The following is a 23,411-nucleotide window of genomic DNA, read 5'->3' on the forward strand; positions in this document are numbered from 1 at the left end:
CCTCGTACAATGTCATCCTCCTTGTTGTAGTTGGCGATGTCCTTCCGCAGGGTCCGGATAATAATCATGCTGAGGATGCCTGCGAACGACAGGGTTGGAGGGTGAGCACCGCTAACAGAGTGGTCTAGCTCCAGGCCCCTTTCTAGCAGCGCCTGGCATGAGACCACCCAAATCCTTCCCACACAAGCAGAGCTCCACTCTAGCTGAGAAGGGGGTGTGAAGAGAAAGAAACCTTGGGATGGGAGAGATGGCTACAGGATGTTGCTTTGTGTCAGGGAGGAGAGTTTACTGGAAAAGTCTATTTGCTGGAAATGCCCTGAATGATGGATTTCCACCCGTGCATCAAGACTCACCTGGGATACCTTCACCTCTCTGTCCCTCAACAGTTCAGGACTCACCACCGTCACTCTGCCTCCTTTGTCCTGTCTCCCTCTCTAGGCAGCAGCATGGTGAATGGAAATGGGCTTCATGAGCCCGAGCTCCCTCTATGCTGTTAGGCTTAGCCCCTGCGCTGAGAGCTGGAGTTCGTAAAGAAGGGCAGCACCCAGCCCCTGGGTAGGCAGTGGAGAAGCAGGAGCTGCTGCTACGTTTGCCTCTCCTAGATGGAAACAAGTGTCCTCATTCTACTTCTGTCCAACATTTTCTCCACCCAGCTTCCTGCCAAGCTTGCTTCATGGCAGAACCATGTTTCTGGGGGTTGCTGAATGAATCAGTGATGTGCAGACAAACATATCTGCTCTCTGGCAGCTTACCAGGGCCTCTGCCAATTCCTGTTCACATCTGCACACATGAAGAGCCCAGCACAGGGACGTGGTGACTGACTGCTTCTGACGCACGCGACCCTGATAACACCCTAGAAATTCCCCTTAAGTATGTGACACCTCAGACCCTCAGCTCCACCTTCAATACTCAGAGCTCTCACCTGACAGGAAGAAGACCACCACGACAGAGTTGATGATAGAAAACCAGTGGATCTGCACATCACTCATGGTTAGGTAAGTGTCCCACCGAGAGGCCCATTTGATGTCACTTTCCTGACAGGTAGGAGGAAGCAGAGTCAGGCTTCCTGTTGGTCAGAGAATCCCGGCCCAGAGCAAGCCCTCCTTCCCTGGCCAGAGTAGGCACTCTGTCTCACCTCCCAGTGCACAGAGTAGGTGAAGTACAGCTGATTCTCCTTAGTGGGGTCAATTTCTTGGGGCGAGGAGTTGGTACCCTCAGGTAGGATACATGAACTCTTCTCATCTGTTTTGAGGTCTGTGAGAGACAGAGACCCAGTCTGCTCTCACAGTGGCCAGGACTACTCCCCCAGGCAGGGCTGTTCTGCAGGCATCTCAGGGTTGAATGGAGGTTGGGAACACAGGAGGTAACTGACTCCCTGGAGCCCTGCCTTTCCCAAGGGCCTTCAGGAGTAAAAAGGTATATACATGGGGGAGGAAAGGAGGGAGGGAGAGAAGGATCTGAGTCTAATTCCCTCCATCCAAAAAGCAGTTGGCTTTCTACATTCAACCCAAACATTCACGAACTCATTCACCGTCCAATCAGGCCCACTCAACTTGCATCCCAGTGGCTCCCTCCGTTTGCTCATAGACTCAGCCATCTTCATTACTTTAGCAATCCTACCATGCCTATGCCTTCCCCTTTCATTCACTCATTTGTTTGCTGTCATTCATCACCTCATCTGGTCAAACAACATATAAACACCAACCATGGGTCAAGAAAACGACAGAACGGAATCTTGAAGAGCCACTGAGGATGTAAGAGACCTTAAAAAAAAATCATCTGTAAATGCTGAACTGTGCTTATGACATCCACAGGAGAAGAAGGACAGTCCTTACAGCTCAGGTCTCACGCTTTGACTGCTTCATATGGAAAGTCATGATCCATACTTTTTCAAAAAGGCAGAAAATCATCACTGTGGACAAAAGGCTGGGAGGCAGGCTAGAGACAGAGCTAAGTGGAGCACTTGCCTAGAATATGTGAGGCCCTAAGTTTGACTCCTAGTACATGAAAAGGCAGAGGCAGGCAGGCTGTTCCACGGGTTCAAGGTCAGTCTGGGCTGTGTGGTGAGACCCTGTCTTGAAAAGAAAACAAAAAGGCGGAGTGATGTAAGCCTTTACTTCCAGCACTCCAGATGGAGAGAGGCAGATCTTTGTGAGCTTGAGGCCATCCTGCTGGTCTACATAGTGAGTTTCAGAACAACCAGGGTTACATAGAAAGACCCCGACTCAAGAGGAAAAAAAAAAAAAAAAAGGAAGGAGGAAGCAGCAGCAGTGGAAGAACAAAAAAATCCAAGTTCTATCAAATCCTGTGTGGCCATCTTAACTCCTGGCCTATTGCCGACCTTGGGCAATTTCAGTCTGGCCCATCACCCACAAAGAAGGAGACAAAGCAAACCACAACTGCTTCCCAATGCCTTTCCCTGTACCATCATCCCTTGTTCTTCAACCAGGCAGACTGGTTCTTGGGAAGAGGCTCAACGAAGTTCTTGGCTAAGTCACTAACCTCTTGAGCCTCTGGTTCCTCATCTATAATCACCTCCAACCTCCTGGAGTTGTTGGAAGGTGGTAGGCTTACATGGTACTCAGTCCACAAGACAACAGGTACAACTCTCCCTCATTCACAACCTGCTCTCCTGGGGTACAGTGGCCTTCTGGGGATGAACCTATGTACCACGCCTGGGCCTCTCAGCTGGTAGCGTGGTGAGACTGTGAGAAGATCCTATCCTGTGCATGAAAGCCCAGGCCCATCCAGCCCTGCCCCTCTGGTGCTACCTCCCCACTCACCCTCCAGCCTGATGCTCTGGGGAATCACCTCGAAGCGGACGACACGGTATGTGTGCTCCTGGTCCTCTTCCATGTCCTCCCGGTGGTAATAAAGGATGAACGAGAGGTGATTGTGCAGGTAGATCTAAAGCAGAGAAAGAGAGAATAAGAAATAGCAAAGCAGAAAGTTATTCAGGGAGCCCACTCAAAGCAACTAGAGCCTTCCTCTGCCCAGTCCACAAGGCTGACCAGCCTTCCTCTGGTCATATTGCACTCTTGCTCTGACACCCACTGTGACTTCCTGGGGCTCAGCAGATAAAATCCAAGTCTCCTTGGCCTGGATGTCATTGTCCTTCCTTTCTTTTCTTTCTTTTCTTTCTTTCTTTCTTTCTTTCTTCCTTCCTTCCTTCCTTCCTTCCTTCCTTCCTTCCTTCCTTCCTTCCTTCCTTCCTTCCTTCCTTCCTTTTTTAAAAAAGCCAGCACACAAAATAATAGCTTCATTATGACATTTTCATACATATTCTGTTCTTGCCTTGCTCACCCACGGCCTTACCAATTGTCACATTAGCTCACCTGGGCTCTTCAGCCTGTCCCTTCCTCACAAGCAGTTCCTACCCTGTACCTCTGTTTGCAGCAACTGGAATGCTCTCCTTCCTCTACTCCACTCTTTTCTAAGGCCCAAATGTACAACGGCTCCCTAGCTAGTGAAAAGCAACACGACTCAGGGCCTCACACCACCAGTTTTCTCCAAATTAGGACAAGGCTAACTCTAACCCTCTATGCAAACAAAGGAACGCCAGCCTTTTACTCCCTGGGAAAGCGGATAAAGAGGACACAATTATAATCTATGTCATTCATTACTAGCTTATCACCAGGAGTTGTGTCATGAAGTGTACACAAAGATTGTCATGAAGTGTACACAGAGACTGATTTTCAAAACCACATAACTGAGTATCACTGTTTCGAGATATGGAAACACTGGACCAAGGACTCTTAGATCACTAGTAAATGGTGGCTGCAGGATTCAGCCCAGGGAACCTTCAGTATAATCTTGATCATCATGTGGTCTTCTCTCCTACACACTTTACAAGTTTTAGGTTCCTTTTCTAGTTTTAATCTTACAGAAACAGAATCTCATATTTTAGTGACTATCCTTTTATCTCTTCATAGTGTGTGCTGGAGTCAGTCCAAAGTCACAGAATTCTCACAGACTATCTACCATGAGGCACTAGCAGAAATGTGTTCTGGTTGACCCTCATTTAAACACACACACACACACACACACACACACACACACACACACACACTCACACCCCTTAGCACATGTGATGGCTAGAGGACAGCTTGTGGGAGTCAGTTCTCTCCTTCTGCCTTGTGGGTACTAGGGATTGAACCTAAGTCATCAGTTGGGAATAAGCACCTTTACTTGCAACCTATTGACCCAGCCCTCTAAGCATGCCAGACACTACTCTACCTTATTGACATCCGTGAAGCCAAGTCGGTAGCCATGTTCAAACTGCACATCTTTTTCTTTCTTCTTGTCATCACTGTCACGGTTGTTGGAATAGAGTTCCAGCCGGGTGGCCACAGGCAGGTTGTCAGCAATGCTAGAAACCCAAGGCCTCACTCAGTCTCTCAGGACCACACTCCCACCAGGCCCTCCCTGGGCTGAGTTCAAGGCCAGCAGGGAGTAGCGGGTAACTTACAGGTGAACGTAGTAGTCTTCTGTGATGCGCTCGGCCACCAGCCTGCTCTGCTCCACTGTCAGGGTCACTGGCTTGCTGGACTGACCACAGAGAACTTCACACTTCTTCTCACTGTTCATGAGAACCTGGAAAGGGGTGTTGACAATCCGGTCCCCTCTCAGCACCTCTCCTGCCATAAGAGAGACAGATGGAGCTCAGAGCTTCAGCCCTGTGGTGGCTGAGGCCAGCAGTCACAGGGCTGTAGACAGCAGGACAAAACGGAGCTCCAAGGATGTCACAGTGCCACAGACCCGTTGTCAGGCTCTGCCCCACCTGTTTCAACTGTTCCGCTACCCTCTCTACTCTGTGTTCCATTGCTGGTAGATGCTCCACATCCTCCCATACTCCCATATCTCTAGAGTCCTCGGTGGCATCCTATGCTTGGTGTGTCATCTTGCCCTACACTCCCCTTTCTTTTAATAACCCTTCCTGATCCCATAACTGCAGACAGGCGATATCTTCTCTATCCCTATTGGAACCCCTCATGAACTTCTTAGCTTTCTGGACAAAGATCATATAGTGTGTGCTCCACCCTAAGGCCAGCCCCAACCCATCTCTTACCCATCTCTCCAACTCTCCCAGGTCACTCCCAGACACTGCTTTGCCACACACAGGTGATCTCAAAGTCTCTGCCCCCAAGATGCTTTTGCTGACCCTGTCAGCCTGAAGCTTGCCACTCCCTCCTGTTCCCCCCCTATACAGTGAAGAAAATATTCTGACGCTAGGCTACCTGCTAACTCACCCTGCCTGAGACTTACCAGCTTAGTCTGTGCATGTCACTTTACCAAGCTTCAATTCCCTCCTCCAGAAAATGAGACAGCAGTTTATATTCTCCTTACAGATATACTGAGAACTGAGGGGTTAATTCACTCCCAGGCACAGATCAGGCAGGCGACAAAGAACATCATTTGCAACACTGGCATCACCTCTGCAGCCAGCTGGCCTCCTACCCAAGACCTTTCTATATCTCTGTGCAGCTCCTCTACGTCAGTGACGTTACTTTGCAGCATGTTAATTTGTGTAGGTCTGACCCCCACTACTACCAGGGAGCTCTCTGAGCCAACACCTACTACTTAATGCACTGGCACTTCATGCCTGTTTCCCCCAAGGAACCTGAAGCCAAATGTTATACTCACAGGCACTAAGCAGCTGGGAAGCATCAACTAGACCCACTGTGTTTTCACTCAGAGCTGCTCATTAGTTCAACAGTAATGATATGAAACTGGGTCAGGCTGAAGGAGACACACCATGCCAACAGGCAGGACTACCACCTCCACAAGTACTCGGTCCAACATATGCCAGTGCATCTACTTGCTACACTCAACATGCCTTATCTACTCACTTACTCATTCATTCCCCAACGCTTACTGGAAACTGGCTATGTGCCAGGCCTGAAAATACAACATTGAACAGACATATTTGTAGAACTTATGACCCTAAGTTCTAGTGTGAAAGAGACTGATGAAATAGCAGGGTGAAAATGTATTGTGTAACTGATGTCATGGAGAGTAGATCCAGGGAAATCTCAGTGAGCTAGTAGGGCTTGGAGGAGGGGCAGTATTAACCAGGCAATTTAGATAAAAGCAAAGGCTGCTTGGGGGCAGAGACTTTGAGATCACCTGTGTGTGGCAAAGCAGTGTCTGGGAGTGACCTGGGAGAGTTGGAGAGATGGGTAAGAGATGGGTTGGGGTTGGCCTTAGGGTGCAGCACAGACTATATGATCTTTGTCCAGAAAACTAAGAAGTTCATGAGGGGTTCCAATAGGGATAGAGAAGACATCATCTGTCTGCAGTTATGATCACAGAAAGATTACTCTGACTGCTTTGTGCAGAAATAGGGATGCAAAAATCTGGCTGTAGTAATGGCACCAGTCAAGAAGAAAGAACAAACACAGGAAGAGTGTGTGGGGAGGTCACCATCATGGCACACAGATTCAAGAGCAGTGAAGGTGGTAGAACTGTGGGAACCAGCTGCTTACTGGGTACTATATATAAGGAAGGGAAGACACTCTGGTTTCTAAAGGTAAGGCAGTTGGATGCTATGTGCTGTTGGTAGATAAGTGCAAAGTGGTAGAGCCACAAACTTTACCGCATTAGAGACAGCAGGTAGTCATGCAAGGTAGCAGCCCTATGTGATGTCTTGAGTATGGCACAGGCCATCCAGGAGAGGAAAAGGAAGAGAGTGAAGAGGGTGAAGGCCTCTCTTCCTCAGGTGCTATCAGATGCCTGACAGTGCACGTGAGCCTGTAAGTCTGGGATCAGTGGTGAACAGAGCATGAGGATATCAACAGGACATCTGCATAGCCCACTGCTGAAATGGCATTTTATAGACAACCAGGACTAGAGACAGTAGCTCAACATGATCCCCGGAGTTAAAGTGGGATGCTCCTCTGTATGCTGTGAATATGTTTTATTACCATTGGTTAATAAAGAACCCAATTTGGCCAATAGCCAGGCAGAATAGAGTCAGGAGGGATATCTAAGCAAAGATACCGGAAGAAAGACGGTGGAGTCAGGAAGAAGCCAGCAGCCACTGGAGAAGCAAGATGTGAGGTAACAAGTCACAAGCCTTGTGGTAAAATATAGACTAATAGAAATGAGTTAATTTAGTTGTAAGAGCTAGTTAATACTAAGCCTGAATTAATAGACCAAACCGTTTGTAATTAATATTAGGCCTCAGAGTGGCTACTCGGGAACTGGCATGCGGGAGAGAAACCTCAGTTCCAGGAGTGGGCTCTTTCCTTACACCATGTCCTACTGCTCATTTATTTGCAAGCCAATGAGGCGCTGACTTGAAGAGAGGAGGAACTGTAGAGAAAAGAGGCCACAAACTGAGGAAGGCTGTGTCACTTCTTAAATTTGGAAAGTAAATTGAATTAAGAAAGAAGGTGCAGGGCTGGAGAGATGGCTCAGTGGTTAAGAGCACTGACTGCTCTTCCAGTGGACCCGGGTTCAATTCCCAGCACCCACATGGCAGTTCACAACTGTCTGAAAATCCAGTTCCAGGGGATCTGACACCTTCATACCAATGCACATTAAAAAAAAAAAAGTTAAATAAACCATAAAAAATATTAAAAAAAAAAAAGAAGGTGCTAGGTGGTGGCAGTGCACACCTTATTCCCAGGACTCAGGAGGCAGGGGCAGGTGGATCTCTGTTCCAGGACAGCTAAGGCTACATACACAGAGAAACCCTGTCTTGTGGAAGGAAAAAGGGAAAGAGGACATCCTGATCTAGCATGTCTCATTTCTAAAAAATACATAACTATTCCTCTTTCTTTTGAGACAGGGTCTCACTATATTGCCTTGGCTGATCTGGAATTTACTATGTGGACTAGGCTGGTCTTGAACTCCTAGAGATCCACCTGTTGTCTCTGCCTCTGGAGTGCTGTGACTAAAGGCATGGGCCATCATGCCTAGCTAAGTCATCCCTTACCCCACTTTTTTTTTTTTTGAGACAGGGTCTCACTATGTACCCAGGTTGTTTTCAAACTCCCCAGCTCAAGCTGTGCTCCTGCTGAGCCTCTCAAGTAGCCCAGACAGCAGGCCAGTCACCTTTTAATAATGAACCAGAAGCCATGATGTGACTAAACAATATATGCTAATAAAAAAAAACATTTAAAAGAACTAATTCCCAAAGGCTAGGGTGTAGCTCAGTGGAGAGCACTTGCCCAGCATACCCACGTTCCTAGGTTTGATCCCCAGCACCTGTCTTATGGCACCCCATATCTCGGCAGTTAGCAACTGCTGCATGATCATGAGGGTTGGAATTCAGATCCCAGCACTCAGAAGGTTGAAGCAGGAGGATCATAGGTTTAAAGACAGTTTGGGCAATAGGCAACATGGCAGATTCCACATTGGAAATCTTATCTCAACAAAACAAAACAAAAAACCCCAAAAACAAAAAGAGGGCACAAAGAGACGGCTCTTCAGAAAACAGCACTTGCTGCACAGCCCTGAGAACTGGACTTCACATCTCAGCACCACAGGATAAGCCAGGTGCACCACAAAATGCCTGTAACTCCAGCTCTGAGGCATCTCTTCTGGCCTCCAAGTGTACTTACTCACATACACATCACATACACTCACACAACGAGCACACACGAATAAATAAAACAAACCTTTAGAGAACAAGTGTCTTCCTTCTCTTTGCTAAGATGTAAGACGGAAATCTGTTGAGGCCTCTGAGATTCAAGGAGTGTCTGCCTGCTTGTTTCTCTAGGACTTAAGGCTGAGACAGGCAGAGAGGAAGCACAAGCAACTGTCCTGAAGAGGTACCTCCAGCGGGAGAGTATACACTTTCTGAGTAAGTCTTGCTTGGCTTAGCAAGAATGTCAATGTTTTCGCTGGCTTCAAGGCAAAGATAATCACTCTTTTCTTTTTTGTTTTTTTGAGACAGGGTTTCACTGTGTAGTCCTGGCTGTCCTGGAACTCACTATGTAGACCAGGCTGGCCTCAAGCTCAGAGATCCACCTGCTTTTGCCTCTCAAATGCTGGGATTAAAGGAGCACATCACTACTGCCCAGACTTTTCTATTCTTTTAGTTTTTGAGAATTTTATATATAAGTACGATATTTACACCAACCTTTTAATTAAAGGTAGAGCAATGATCTAGGGAGATGGTTCAATGGGTAAAGTGCTTGGGATCAGCTCCTTAGTACCCACATAAATACTGGGTGGATGTGCTGACCTGCCTGTGATCCCAGCACTAGGGAATAGAGTCAGGAATCCCCGGAGCAACCTGGATAGCCAGACTAACCAAATCAGTGAGCTTCAGGTTCAAAAAAGAAACCATGTCCCAATAAATACTGTGAAAAGCAATCCAGGAAGACACCTAATGTCAATCTCTGACCAATACACACCAAAAACAGGATAAGGGCAGAGCAAGCAATAGCAGCCACTAGAAAAGAAAGGGCTATCTAGAAACCAAGGGAAAGCTGCTATGGTTAGAAGTTAAGTGCTCTCACCCTGAAAACTAGTAAAGCCCAGGTTAGCTATTACCTAACAGTATAACCAAAGTCAAGTCAGTCTACAAAACCGACACAAAATCACTACCTCTGCAGGGCCATTATGACTCACTGAGCTAACACATAAACACTGTTGTACATAAACTATGTACAACAGTGTTAGCACATAGCAAGTGTTAGGTAAGGCAGTTACTATGAAAACCATGCCAGGTTCCCCTGTAAGACAGGCTGAAGCAGTACGAGAGGCTTACCCAGATTCTCTGCCTTGTAGGTTATCTTTTTGGGCTGGCAGAAAGGCAATGAGTAGTACTCGTAAGGAAGTTGGGTCCGAGAGCTGGTAAGCTTCACAGCCTGCAGGAAGGAGAGAAGCTGTTATTCTTCAATCCACCAGAAACAGAAGGCTGTTCCAAGAAGACTCCTTGGCACTCAGATGTCTTTAGCACACTTAGCACTATCACCCAATAGGCAAGTTCACTGCACACCACTCCTGTACAGCCCACAATTCTGGATTTTGCTGTAGACAGCACGCAGGTTTAGTTTAAAGCCACAGTGAGATCCAATATTCACTGAGTCGTAAACATATGGCTGCTCTTGGTCAAGATAATATCACTTTAGTGCCCTTCTGCAGGAGGCTTTAGAACAAAGAGGTCTGTGCCTTACTTGCCACATGTAGCCCTGTCCCTTCAGTTCCTTGAGCCTACAGCTCTTTGACCTCAGGCTTCCCCTGCCATCCCTCTCTGCGCCCTCTGTGCTCATCTGATGCTTTCTCCTATCTAGGTCTCAGCTAAAATTCCTCCAACCCACGAGCCCTTCCCTACCCACTGTATCTAAATCAACTCCATCACTCCATTTCAACTCTCTCAGCTTTCTTCAGAGCTTGTCACATAAAATGTAATTATTGTATATTGTTTTATTTTTATTTTATTTTTTATTTGCGACAGTGTCTTTCTCTGTAGCTCAGGCTGGCCTTGAATCCACAATTCTCAGTGCTCTCATCACTAGTGTGAGCCACCAGTCACCACACCCTGGTTTTCCCTATGTCTTTAAAAATCAGTTTTTTCCCACTTATGAGCACAGCACAGTTGATGTTCATTTAATATTGCTAAACAAATGGCCAAAGAGGAAAAACATAGAAGCCTTCTACAACCTCTACGATGGGAAACTGATCAACCATGATATACTCAAGATTGAGACAACAGGAGAGTAAACTCAAGTTACAGAGTAAAACCAAGAAAGAAAAGAGGAAAGAAGGGGTAAGAAGAAAGGAAAGAGAGAGGAGAGACAGGAATAGAGACAGAGAGACAATCTAGAAACGTAGCTGAGTTGGCAGGGTGCCCCACTAGAATATGCAAAGTCACAGGTTTGATCCTTAGCATCATACAAAATGGGCATGGTGGCACATACTTCTAAGGCTGGCACCTAGGAGGTAGAGGCAGGAGAATCAGAAGTTCAAGGTTATTCTTAGCTATAAGCCAGGCATGGTGGTACAAGGGACCAAACCCAGGGCTTCATGGGTAAAGGAGCTTGCCACACAAGTCTGGTGACCCAAGTTGTATCTACAGAACCCGTGTAAAGGTGGAAGGGGAAAATCAACTGCACAGAACTTACTGTGACCTCCACATCCCTGCTGTGGTCTAGCCCTACTCCCATATACATTATGTATGTGCACATTAATAATAACAAATACAAATTTTAAAGAATGTTCAAGACCATCTTTAGCTATATAGTAATCTTGAAGCCACGTTTGACTACATGAGAGCCTGTCTCTAACAAACAAAAAAGAAAACAGAACCAGTGAAAATACTGTAAAAAAATAAAGCTTTAGGCCACTGAGATTGCTGAGTAGATAAAGATACTTTTTGCTAAACCCAATGATCTGAGTTCCCATCCCGCAGACTCACATGGTAGAATGAGAAAACAACTCTTCCAAGTTGTCCTCTGATTCCACATGTATGTTGTGGCACAACATATGCACAGAGAAATAAATAAAATGTAATAAAAAGCCCTTTAAATATAACTGAAATTATTTTTAACTACTTAGGAACTACCTGTTAGTCCTCAGAAACCATCTAAAAGTGTAAACAATGTTTTGAATTTTAGAACAGTTCTACAAACCTTACTTAAAACTCTTATTGTGGAATTAAGAAATTTGAGGGCATTTAAACAGGCAGTGTGGTATACATACCACAGGTTGGATCACACCCCAGATGGGTCTGGAATAGCATCTCATATCCCATAAGCACATGCAGAGAAAAGCAAACACTGCCACTAAGTGAGATCCAGGAAGTGAGTAAATGGCATGTCAGTCTGAGGTCAGCTCCTGACTCCAGGGCCCTCAGGAGACTTGGTTAGAGCTTTTGGGATGTCAGCCTGAAGACACTAAGGACCTGAGTTTATACATGTTACATAAACTGTGTAGTGGCACAGACTGTGATTCCAGAACTTGGGAGATAAATGAAGGAAGATCAGGAGTTCAAAGTCATCTTCAGCTACCCAATGTTCAAGGCAAACCTAAGCTACTTGATACCCTGTCTTAAAACTGAACCAAGCCAATCAAAACAAACAAACCAACAAAAACAAGTTATGAATTAATTAAGGAAACATTACCCCCAAATTCACTGTTGTTAATTCTTGTTTTTTGTTCTCTAGACAATGGGAGTGGGGTGGGGGTATAATCACACCCCAGGATTATGAAGAGGTGCATTCCATCTTTATGGTCTCCTTCCAGCCCAGGTATCCTCTCTGACTCTAGTTTGGCAGGGCTAGAGGTCAGATACTACTGGACCTCTATACCAAGCTTTGCTCTGGGTCGTGGGCAAAGGTCAAAAGTGAGAGAAAAGGCACTGCGGTGAGAAAGCTGGCATTCCAAACGCTCTAACCATGATTTCCTAAGGGCCCTGGAGTCAGGAGCTGACCTCAGACTGACGTGATGTCACGTGCTCACATCATGGATCTCACTTGGTGTCAGTGTTTGCATTTCTCTGCATGTGATCAATGGGCTCACTTCTTTGTGCATTAGTTTCCATATCTATGAAACACACAGAAAATCTGTAAAACAAAATTTCCCTCAGAAGGTTACTGGGGGCATCTTGACCTGAGCAGAGCCCAACGCATAGCATGTAATAACCCTCAGGAAATGTTACTCTTGTTTTTCCTGCAAGGTGTAAGGAAGAGAGCTTCTTACAACACAGACATCTGACCAGCTGGCAATGAAAGATGATGGAGCAGATGAGAAAGGGAGGCAGAGAAGTCACAGAAGGAAGCAGAGTAACACACAGATGGGTGCAGTGGCGTATGACACACTTCACAGAAAGAGTGAGAGTGAGGAGACAGAGACCCAGAGGCAGAGGGGGACAATGAAAAGGCAGAACTGTAGGCAGCCATGTAGTATGGAGTCAACCCTCTTTTTCCCAGGGGAGCTGGCCCTTGTCTGTCCGTGTTCTCTGTAAGACCAGGATGGACATGAACAGCTCAACACAGTCCTCTAGTCTGGTTGCTAGGCACAGGTGTTCCTATGACCCAAGCACTCACCTTGATCTCTACCGGGTCGTTTTGGTGGAAGTTGATTGGTGCGACTCCAGGGACATAGAAGGTGTTTGTTTTACATGTGAGACAGAGAAGCAGCAGGAACCTTGGCCACCAAACCTGCTGGGGGAGAGAGAGAAGTGAACTTTCCTGCAGGGTAGATTAAGTAGGAATCTTCAAATCTGCTTGTACTGACCAGCGTCACCTCTATTCTGGGAAGTCTGAGGCCCTTGCAAAGTTGCTTCCCAAAATGCCTCAATGTCCCAGAAATGGGACAAGATGGGTCAAACAATTACTATCTGGAAGGAAAACAGACTTGGCACTACTGCTAGTCTGAGATATTAAAATGTCACTCTGTGCTCTGATATGATGGGCAGACTTCAAACTGGGGCATATGCAGATAGCAACTTGACTAGATTTCCTAGAATCCCCAGCAATTTTATTCTTAAGATTTTTTAAAGTTTTAAAGCCCTCTGGAAGAGCACAAGCCCTCTTACCCACTGAACCATCTCTCCGGGCTCTGGACTGTTTCTACACGTTAAGAAAGATATGGCAACTCTACCAAAATATACAAGGAAAGACATTTACCAGAATGCTATATGGACGGATAGGCTCCCCCCTTCTTCTGTGTATGTTCTTTCTAACATTTTATATACAATTATAAATTTACATCACTTTAGAAATACAGCTAGCCAGGTGTGATAATGTACACCCACAATCTTAATTAGAGGGAGGAAGATGCCAAGTTCCAGACCAACCTGTACTGCATGAGATTGAGGAGTGGGGGACATGTTAGCACATGCCTTTAATCCTAGCATTCAAGAGGCAAAGCCAGGTAATCTTTGTGAGTTCACAACCAGTCTGGTCTACATAGCGAGGTTCGGGGCAGCTAGGGCTATATAGAGAAACTCTATCTCAAACCTCTTCCCCAAACAAAACCAAACCAAACAGTCCTATTGTTTTTATTTTGGGTCTCACTGCATAACTCTGGCTGACCTGGAACTCATTATGTAGACAGGGCTGGACTTGAGAGATCTGCCTGCTTCCTATGTGCTGGGACTAAACCACAATACCTAGCTTCATCCAGATTACGGATCATCCTGAATCTCTGGGAGTCAGTGTCCTACTTTCAGTATGTTTAAAGGGTATCTAGATGCTCACACTCAAAGTGACATCTGTGGAGAGCAGCAGCAGCAGCATTTTCTAGAAGCTTCTTAGAAGCATAGACACTCTGGTTATGCCCTGGGCCTGGTGAATCAGAGTAAATTCTGCAGGACGACCTAGCAGTAAGAGTGAAGAACTAACTGTTCTGTGGGAGTGAGGTGTGGCCTAGAATCAACTGGGAAGCAGGAAGTATGGGTCTCTAATTCGCTCTGGTCAGGTTAAAAGTGTATCCTGACAATCAAATAGGGAGGCGGTTGCCATATTCAGAGAAGGCATTAAATTTGGGGGCCTCAAATATTGGCAGGGCATTATAGCCTGCCCCTCAGCTAAGCAGTTCTGGCCCGTTTCTGTCTCCTCCTTTTTATAAGAGATTCACGTAAGGGAAGTGGGGTTGGAGCCACTTACTGATCTCTAAGTCACTACTCTTTATATTATTATTATTATATGGGTGTTTGCCTGTATATACATCTCTGCACCACATGTGTGCCCGATGCCAGTGGAGGCCAGAAGAGTGTTGGAACCACTGGAACTAGAGTTACGTACAGTTGTAACCTGCCATGTGGGTGCTAGGAAATGAACCACAGATCTCTTAACTGCTGAGCCATCTCTCTAGTCCCAACTACTCTTTTTAGTAACTTTTTTAAATATATGTACATGTGTGTACATATGTGTAACATCTGATGTCTTCCCAATTGTTCCCCATCTTTTCTTAGAGACGATCTTTCACTGAACCTAAAGCTCACGGACTGAGTTAGACCAGCTCAGGTATGCAGCTCTGGACCTGTTCACTTTCTGTGTGGGTGTTGGAACCTGAATTCAGGGTCGTCATACTTGCACGGCAAGCATTTTAGTGACTGAGCCATCTCTCCAGTCCCAAGTCGCTAGTCTCACATGTAAGGCACCAAGATCACTGTTTCTGTTAATGTAAAGAAAATGTGTTCTGGATTTCCTACTAAAAAGCCTGACACCAGACCTTTAGCCTTATCTGATAAGTGACTTGAAGCACAGACAGAGGATTAAAATCTTCTAAGTTTATCAGGCCAATTAAATCTAAGAAGTTACTTTAGTTCTACCTCCTTCAGAAACAGAATCTCCAGACCTAACTGAGAACACTGCCCAGGGCAGCAGAAGGCTCCCTTGAGACCTCAGGTTGCAGAAGAACGAAAAGTAAATCTGGGAAGACTTCAATTCACTTTGGTTCCAAAGTCTCAAACCAATGAAGCCTTTCCTCCTCCCCCAAACAAACAAAACCCAAAAATAAACAGTGAGATTCATGCTCACGCCAGCAGGAAAGCAACATTAAAAAGCAACAAGGAACCAGAGTCATTAACACCTGTGAAGAACACAAAACTGAACAGGCATGGAGACTTTACCTAGCTGCTGTGCTCAGCACCTTACCCTCACTGCTTATCTTACTGTGGCTACCTGTCCACTTCTGCACTATTGTGCTGTGGACTTCCAGTTAATCTGAGACAGAGAGATGGACTAACTTGGGGGCTGTGACTGTGGGCTAGAAGGCAGTGTGCATGCCTAGTATGCTCAGAGTCCTGGGTTTGATTCCAGCATCACCTTAGAGGTGTGGCATACACTCTAATCCTAGCACTTGGAAGACAGAAGCAGGAGGAATAGATGGATGTTTAAGGTCATCCTCAGCGACACAGTGAGTTCTAGGCCAGCCTGGCTATGTGAGATCCCATCTCAACTCACTCCCCTCCCTCAAATAATAACATCCCAGGTCTTGCAACCCAAATATGATGATGGAATATGTGTGCTCTGCTGAGACAGGTGAGTTTTAATATAAGATGATGAGCCGGCTGATGGTGGTGCATGTTTCTGATCCCAGCGCTCAGGAGGCAGAAGTAGGTGGATCTCCAAGTTCAAGGCCAGCCTGGTCTATAGCCTGGTCAGCATCATATATTAAAATGTATGATGCTGACGACAACAACTAATATTTACTAAATGCCAATATGTGCCAGGCACAGTTTTAGGTTCTTCTCATGTATAAGCCTGTATTCCCATTTCATAACCGGGGGCGGGGGGGGGAGCTGTGGCACATGCCTGCAATCCCAATTACTCTGGAGGCTGCTGAGACGAGAGGATTACTTGAGTCTATGAGTTCAAGACCAACCTCTAAGCAACATAGCAATATCCCATCTCCAAAAAGGGAGTGGTGGTAGTAGAGAGATGTTCAGTGGTTAAGAAGACTTACTGCTCTTGCAAAGGACATGGGGTCAGTTCCTAGCACCCACGTCAGAAGGCTTACACAGCCCGTATCTCAAGTTCCAGGGGTTCCAACGCCCTCGGGCGTCTTGGGCATCTGCATACACAACACACTGTATACATGAACTCACACAGATGCAAATGTGTACACATGATAAATAAATAAACTCCGTCTCTAAATAGAACAAAACAAAGAGTATGCTAGATGGAGATAAACTGGATCATCTTTGAGGAGAGAATTAGCAACGTGAGAGACAGAGCTACTCTCAAGTACTGCCAACACAAGTTCTCAGGTATATAAAAATGATCCTAGTTTATTCTTGTCTGTTTAAATGTTTGAAAGCACATACCAGTGTGTTTGGTGGCACAACTTTAGTCCCAGCACTCCAGAAGCAGAGGCAGGTAGATCTCTGTGAGTTTGAGGCCCTTGGTCCAAATAGCAAGTTTGAGGCCAGCCAGGAATATACAATGAGACCCTGCCCCCCCTTTTAAGTATATGCCAAAATCAAACAAAGTAATCAAAAAGGAAAAAACTATCAAAAAATTTTAGCATGATCACAGATGGAAATATCCTTAAGAAAGTGTTCTGCAATTAACAGCACAAAACCCACCTCAGCTAATTATGGTGAATTAGACCTGTAACCCCAGCAGTCTGGAGGCAGAACAGAATGAGCTGAGGTCATTCTGGCCTATAGAATGTGGTGGTGTTTGACTTATCCTAAGAATGCAAGGAAGGCCTCGCTCGTCAATTACTACCGCATGTCATAGAAGCAGCATCAGGGAAAAAAGTCAGCATCACAACTGACATAGAAAAGGCAGCTGACAAAATTCAACACAGTTATCAAAACAACTTAAAGCACAACTAAAAAGGAACTTCCCCACTCAAAGGGCAGCTATGAAAACCCACAGGCAATCATCACACTTAATGGTGAAAAACTAAATGCTAAGTTCCCTTAAGATCAGGAACAAAAGCGGATACACATTCTTGCCATGTCTATTCTTCTATGGTATAAACCAGCACATGAAAGGAATAAAACTGAAATTTAAACACATCCAAACTGAAAAATTAAGTAACAAATGCTTTTATTTGTAGATCATATAATCTTGCATCTAGAACACTCTAAGAAATCTATACAATAACTAGAATTAAACAAGCTGAGGAAAAGCACAAACTATCAAATTGATATATAAAAAATAATTGTATTTCTATATACTGGCTATAAGCAACTCAAAAATAAAATTAAGACATAGTTCTACTTGGTATTGAAAAAAATTTAAGAATATATATTAAAAATACTTATTATATGTGTACACATACAAACGAGTGTATGTATACCGTGTGTGTGTGTGTGAGCCTGAGAAGGTCTAAAAAGGTGTTGGAGCCCCGGGAACTGGAGTTATAATCACCATGTGGTGCTGGAAGCCAAACCTGGGTCCTCTGAAGGGCAGTCAAGTGCTCTGCACTGCTGACACCTTTCCAGTCCCTAAGAATAGATCAGAAAGGACTTTGGGCTGGATGTAGCAGAGTGGTAAAGCACTTGCCAAGCATGGTCGACACAAGCTACATTCAACATTACAGGTAATAAAGAAAAAAAAGGGAAAACAAAAAGCATTTTGTTTTGGTTCGAGACAAGGTGGCCTGGTGCTCTCTATGTAGTCTGGGCTGGCCTCAAACTCGTGGTACTTGTCCTCCTTCAGCCTCTCAGATGCCTGAATACAGGCAAGCATTACCCATGTCTAGATACATGAAAATGAATTTTAAGGGCTTATTTATTGAAAATTACAAAACACTGGCAAGAGAAACAAAAGCTTTAACTATGTGGTAACCATATTCACAATTAACATTAGATCATTCACAAAAACAATAAATTCAAAATGAACAACAGATGAAAACAAAAGCTGAAACTAAAGTTCCTAGAAGAAAAACTGTCACTTGAAGTTAAATGAAGATGTTTTAGAGATGCCACCAAAAATATGACCCATTAAAATTAATAAATTTCATAAAAATAAAAAATTGTACACTTCTAGGCCATGGACAGGAAAATCTTTGTGAGTGATGTAGGCAAAGGGGACTGGTTCAGGATGCATAAAAAGCTCTTACAACTCAAGGAGGCAGCAACACCCAGTTAACAAGTGGGCACAGGCCTATAATCTAGTTACCTAAAAGGCTGAGGCAGGAAATCACCAAACTCAAGGTCTGCTTGGCTACAGAGTGAATTCAAAGCCAGCTTGCACAACTTAATAAGACTGTCTCAAAAGAGGAGGTCTGGGCAAAGCATTGCCTAGCACATACCCTAGATTCAACTCCTAGTACACAAAATAGTGAAAACACAGAGTTCTATCCCGGCTGGATTCCAAGCATCTCCTCAGAGGGCTTGGAACACACCCCCCCTCAGACTGGGGGAACTACTATAGTTGAAAACTGAAAACAACTCAAAAGTCTAATCATTAGCAAAAGCAGAAAAAACACTACATCTATGAGCAAAAACAAACAAAAAACAAAAACTACCAATAAACACCACAAGAAGGAATAACCCAGAAAACACTATCCTAAGTAACAGAAGCCAGATGCAGACATTTATATAACACACGACTTCGTTTCCATGGAATGCCCAGCAAAGGAAATTTACAGAGACAAAAATCAGATTAGTGGTGGTTTGGCTGTGGGAACAAGGGCCTGATTGCACCACTCCCTTGACCAATGTGAGGGAACTTGGGGTAACAGAACTGTCCTATACCATTGCTGTCACTGTAACAAGGGCAAAAGTTTACACAAAGCTGAAGGTCACTGCCCTGTACATTCACAATAGTGATTTATAGTATGAAGTATAGCTTAATATACCTGAAGGAACTAGCTAGGATGGGTAGAGGTGAAAGGATGTGACAATGTGATGACATCTGGTGAAGCTTGGTGATAAGTGACAATATCTAAGCTGCTGTTTGCTGGAACCATTACAGTAAGCTGGGCTTTTATTGTTTTGAGACAGGGTCTTACTATGTAGTATTGGCTGTCCTGGAACTCCCTATATAGACCAGATTCGTCTTAAACTCATAGAGATCCACTTGCCTTTGCACCCCCGACCCCAGTGCAAAGATTAAGGGCATACACAACCACAACCAACCTAAAAGGTTTTAAAAGTAAAAATTATATATGCATAAAATATTATAGAAATGCCAAGTGACTTATCCAGCTTTTCTATTTTTCCTTTATTGTTATTGTGTGTCTGCAGTGTGCATGCCATCTGTGCTTACATGCTACAGGGTGTGCAGAGGTCAGAAGACAGCTGTAAAGTCAGTCTTCTTCCATCTTTGCTTGGATTCCAGGGACTGAACTCAGGTTGCCAAACAAGCAAAGCCAAGTAATTTACCCAGGTTTTAAAAAAATTAACAAATTAAAATTGTACATATTGATTATGTATTTCTTCGTATTTCTGTTTTTTTTAATTTAATTTTTTTCGAGACAAGGTTTCTCTGTAGCTTTGGTGCTGTGTCATATTTTTATATTTTCATATACACTTTCCCATATACATGGATCAGCATTATACACAATGATACATACAAATTTTTAAAAAACTAAAAGAGTCTCATATAGTCCAGAATGACCTTGAACTTGCTATATAGACAGGAAACCTTGAACTTCTGTTCTCCTATCTTCATTATCCCGATGCTAAGAATACAGGTATGCAGTGCTATGACCAGTTTATGCAGTGCTGGACAGAGATGGAACCCAAGGCCTAATGCTTGCTAGGTCAGCATTTTACCAACTAAACTACATTCCCAGTAATACATTTATATTTTTTTCTTTCTTTTCGTCTTTCTGTCTGTCTGTCTGTCTTGTTTGAGACTGCATTTCTCGGTATAATCTTGGCTGTCCTGCAATTTGCTCTGGGCTCGAACTTACAGAGATCTGCCTGCCTCTGCTTCCCGAGTGTTGGGGTTAAAGTGTGCACCACCACTGCCTGGCTTACATTTATATTTTAAGGGAAGGAAATGTACTGCCTGTAAAATTACCTAGATGGGAGACATACAGAATGTCTAGAAAAAAATTTGGCCACCAGGTTGTCAGGTGATAACTAAATCAGCAATTCTAACCTTGAAAGAGTCTTGTAAACTCCCATAAGATGCTGATAAAAGCTACATATCCTGATGTCAAAAGTCCTAATATTAGGATGTTAACCGATTTAAGAAGGCTTGAAGACTTAGCAGTTTATGGGTCCCAAAGCTTGAGAGGATGGTGGCCCCTTGTTCACTTCTGTAAAAGATACAGAATTCCTGCATATTGGGAAATTTCTGTCTTGTTCTTTGGTCTTTTGTCAAAATTATTATTATTAGATTTTACGAGTGAGTATTTTGCCTGTATCTGTACACCATATGTATGTCTGGTTCCTGAAGTCTCCCGGAACAGGAACTGGAATCACGGATGGCGCCCACCAAGAACAAGTCTTCTTACCACTGCGCCATCATCTATCTAGCCCGCACCTCTTGACTTTGGTCTCACACTTTTCACCTGTGGTGAAGCTCAGTACAAAGTCAGGTTTGCCCAGAGTCCTAAAAGACAAGCAGCAGTGCATTCCACAGCGTCACAAGACTGTAGGGGCAGCCTGTCAGGAACCAGATGATGGTAATTGAGAACTCTCTGCAGGTAATCTAACACTCCACCCCTGGCAAAAGTACCAGTGACCTGGAAAGTTGAAAAGCTCAAGGGACCCAAGAATCAGTTTCTCCTGTTTTTTTTTTTTTTTTTTTTTTTTTTTTTTTAAATTCTTAGGGTCTGGATGTTCAGAAGCAACCAGCAAACCCCCAGCTCCCGACCCATAGCAACCTAAGGGAAGGGTACTAGGAAATATTCAGCCTGCCAATTTTGCCCCTTTGAAAGCTGTGGACAGTTAACCTCTCCCAAAGAAAACAGGGAGTTTCTCCTGAGAAGTGAAAATTGTTCATCCAAAGCATTTCTGTGACCAGATGTTAACCTCTTCTTTACTGGAGCTCTCTGCCTCTCCAGCTTTTCCTATAAACAGCATCACCTAGTCACACAGCTGGGACCAATCTTGAACAGGCTATTTCTATGCCTTCCTGCAGAAGAAGCAGTGCCTTTCTCACGGCACACTGGAGCCTGCTATTTTGTTCTTCCTCTCCACACGCAGCACCACTTTAAGGTCAGGGACTACTCCCCAGATTAAGGAACTGAGGCACAGGGGTGGGGGTAGGGAGGCTTTCAAGGCACTGTTTGCCAACAGTTAACTGAAATCAATTATCTAATTAGTTAAAGCTCCCTAAGAATTCAACCACAGGTGAATGAAGGCTAATGACAACTAAAGACCACTCACCAAGACCCCCAAGAAGCTAAAGAACTCACCCAGCTACATGAAAATAAAACAAAATACCCAGAACTAAATTAGCCACTAGCAATCAAAAATGCAGCCTTTACTTCAGAACAGAGACACGATAGCTAAACAGAAACAAGGCAAGACTAAAAACCTGGAGAAGGTGGAGAGGGTTAGAGAAGCCTGTCAGGAAGAAGTCCAGGTGAAACACTATCTTCCCAAAGCTATGCAAAGCTGTGCACAGCTAGAAACCCCGAAGGAGAGCAATGCAGAAATGACTGCTCTTCCCTGCCCTAGGGGGCATTCACAAAATAGCTCCCAGGTCCACAGACAGTAGGCCCAGACAAGGAAGGCCAACAACACTTCAACTCTGGGATGCCAGCTACAAAGTGCTAGGCACTCAGATCACTATTACAATAATTCTTTTGAGGAGTCTCATCCCCAGTTCCAAATTATGGGACTAGATTCAGTATGGAACGGTGGGTAAGCTCTGGAAACGGCTGGAGGAGGTGCTGCGGTAACACTAAATGTAGGAAACGTCCTGAACTTGTGCAAATTTTACATCTATTTCACCACAATGAAAATATTAAGAAAAAAAATAACAGGCTTCCAGAGACAATAAGTTTGCCCAGTCACAAAAGTAATTCTACCCCGGCTTTTACACCCAGCCTATACCTGAACCTCAAAGCCTGGGGAGGCTCTGTCAGCTTAAGGCAGCGGATGTAGGTGAGAAATCATACTGGACATATTGGACGGCACAGAGGAAGCAATGAAAAGGAATGAGGTGGAATTGAGAAAGTCTTGGGTGTCCCCCACTCCATCTGGGAAACAACAGTGACAGCAAATGGTTCAGGGATCAAAGCAGCAGAAGGCAGTGGCCCCTACCATCCGTGGCCAGATGGCTCTGCTCATCCTGGGTCCTTCCCACCTCCCCGCCAGTGTACAGAGATCAAAACTCAACCTTCTCCAACATTCTGTAACCCACTTCTTTAATTCCAAGATCAAAGGAGACCTTTTGTTCAAGTTGTAAAACAGAGACCAAGAGGCAACTAAATACCATCTCCTCTGCATTTCCTGGGGGCTGGGGGCCTCCTTTAAAAGAGACTGCTCAGAGAAACACATTAACCAAGGCTTGGTATAGGCACTCAGTTCCCAGGATACAGTGGTTCCTGTAGAGTATGTTCCAGGTGAGGCAAGTCAAGGAAGCAGACAGAAAATATCCCCAACACAACACCCTGGAAGGGAGGGAGCACAAGAACGGGGATTGGTACAAACAAGTTTAACTGCACAGTACACTAGCAAAAGTAGCTTTGATGTAAGCACTCACTGTAGAACATTCCACCTGAACTTAGAAATCATGAAGTCCATTTTTTTTTTTAAGACGTCTCTTTCTTGCCTGGAACTCCCTATGTAGACCAGGTTAGCAGAACTCTCAGAAATGCACCTGTCTCTGCCTCCTGAGTGCTGGGATTAATGGCATGTACGACCACCCCCAGCTGAAGTTCAAGTATTATTGTCACACATGGAATCTACATAAACAGACCAAGAAAGCCAAATCCATTTGCCAGGACACACATGAAATCAATGCCTGTACTACAATGAGCCGAGCTTTTGCCTCCTTCTCCAGTGTGACTGATGCTCTGAAAGCCCAAAGGAGACAGCAGCTGCCACCACATGAAACAGAGTCTGAGGAGCTGCTGCCTCCTGC

The 23,411-nt window shown here is 44.7% G+C and overlaps 1 protein-coding gene across 2 annotated transcripts in view; it reads right to left on the reverse strand.

Moving 5' to 3' along the window:
* Tm9sf4 (transmembrane 9 superfamily member 4) overlaps positions 1-23,411 on the reverse strand; it is a 43,413-nt gene that overhangs the window by 16,541 nt on the left and 3,461 nt on the right. The window contains exons 2-9 of one of the 2 annotated variants that reach the window (XM_048445564.3): positions 13,002-13,118; positions 9,722-9,821; positions 4,469-4,637; positions 4,237-4,369; positions 2,784-2,907; positions 1,136-1,254; positions 923-1,034; positions 9-79 (exon numbers count right to left, since the gene is read on the reverse strand). In XM_048445564.3, the coding sequence (XP_048301521.1) occupies positions 9-79; positions 923-1,034; positions 1,136-1,254; positions 2,784-2,907; positions 4,237-4,369; positions 4,469-4,637; positions 9,722-9,821; positions 13,002-13,118 (945 nt within the window). The remainder of the gene's footprint in view (positions 1-8; positions 80-922; positions 1,035-1,135; positions 1,255-2,783; positions 2,908-4,236; positions 4,370-4,468; positions 4,638-9,721; positions 9,822-13,001; positions 13,119-23,411) is intronic. The other variant, XM_048445565.3, reaches the window with a different exon arrangement.

Source organism: Myodes glareolus, chromosome 10 (genome assembly GCF_982192425.1).
Source record: "Myodes glareolus chromosome 10, mMyoGla1.1, whole genome shotgun sequence".
Classification (NCBI taxonomy): domain Eukaryota; kingdom Metazoa; phylum Chordata; class Mammalia; order Rodentia; family Cricetidae; genus Myodes; species Myodes glareolus.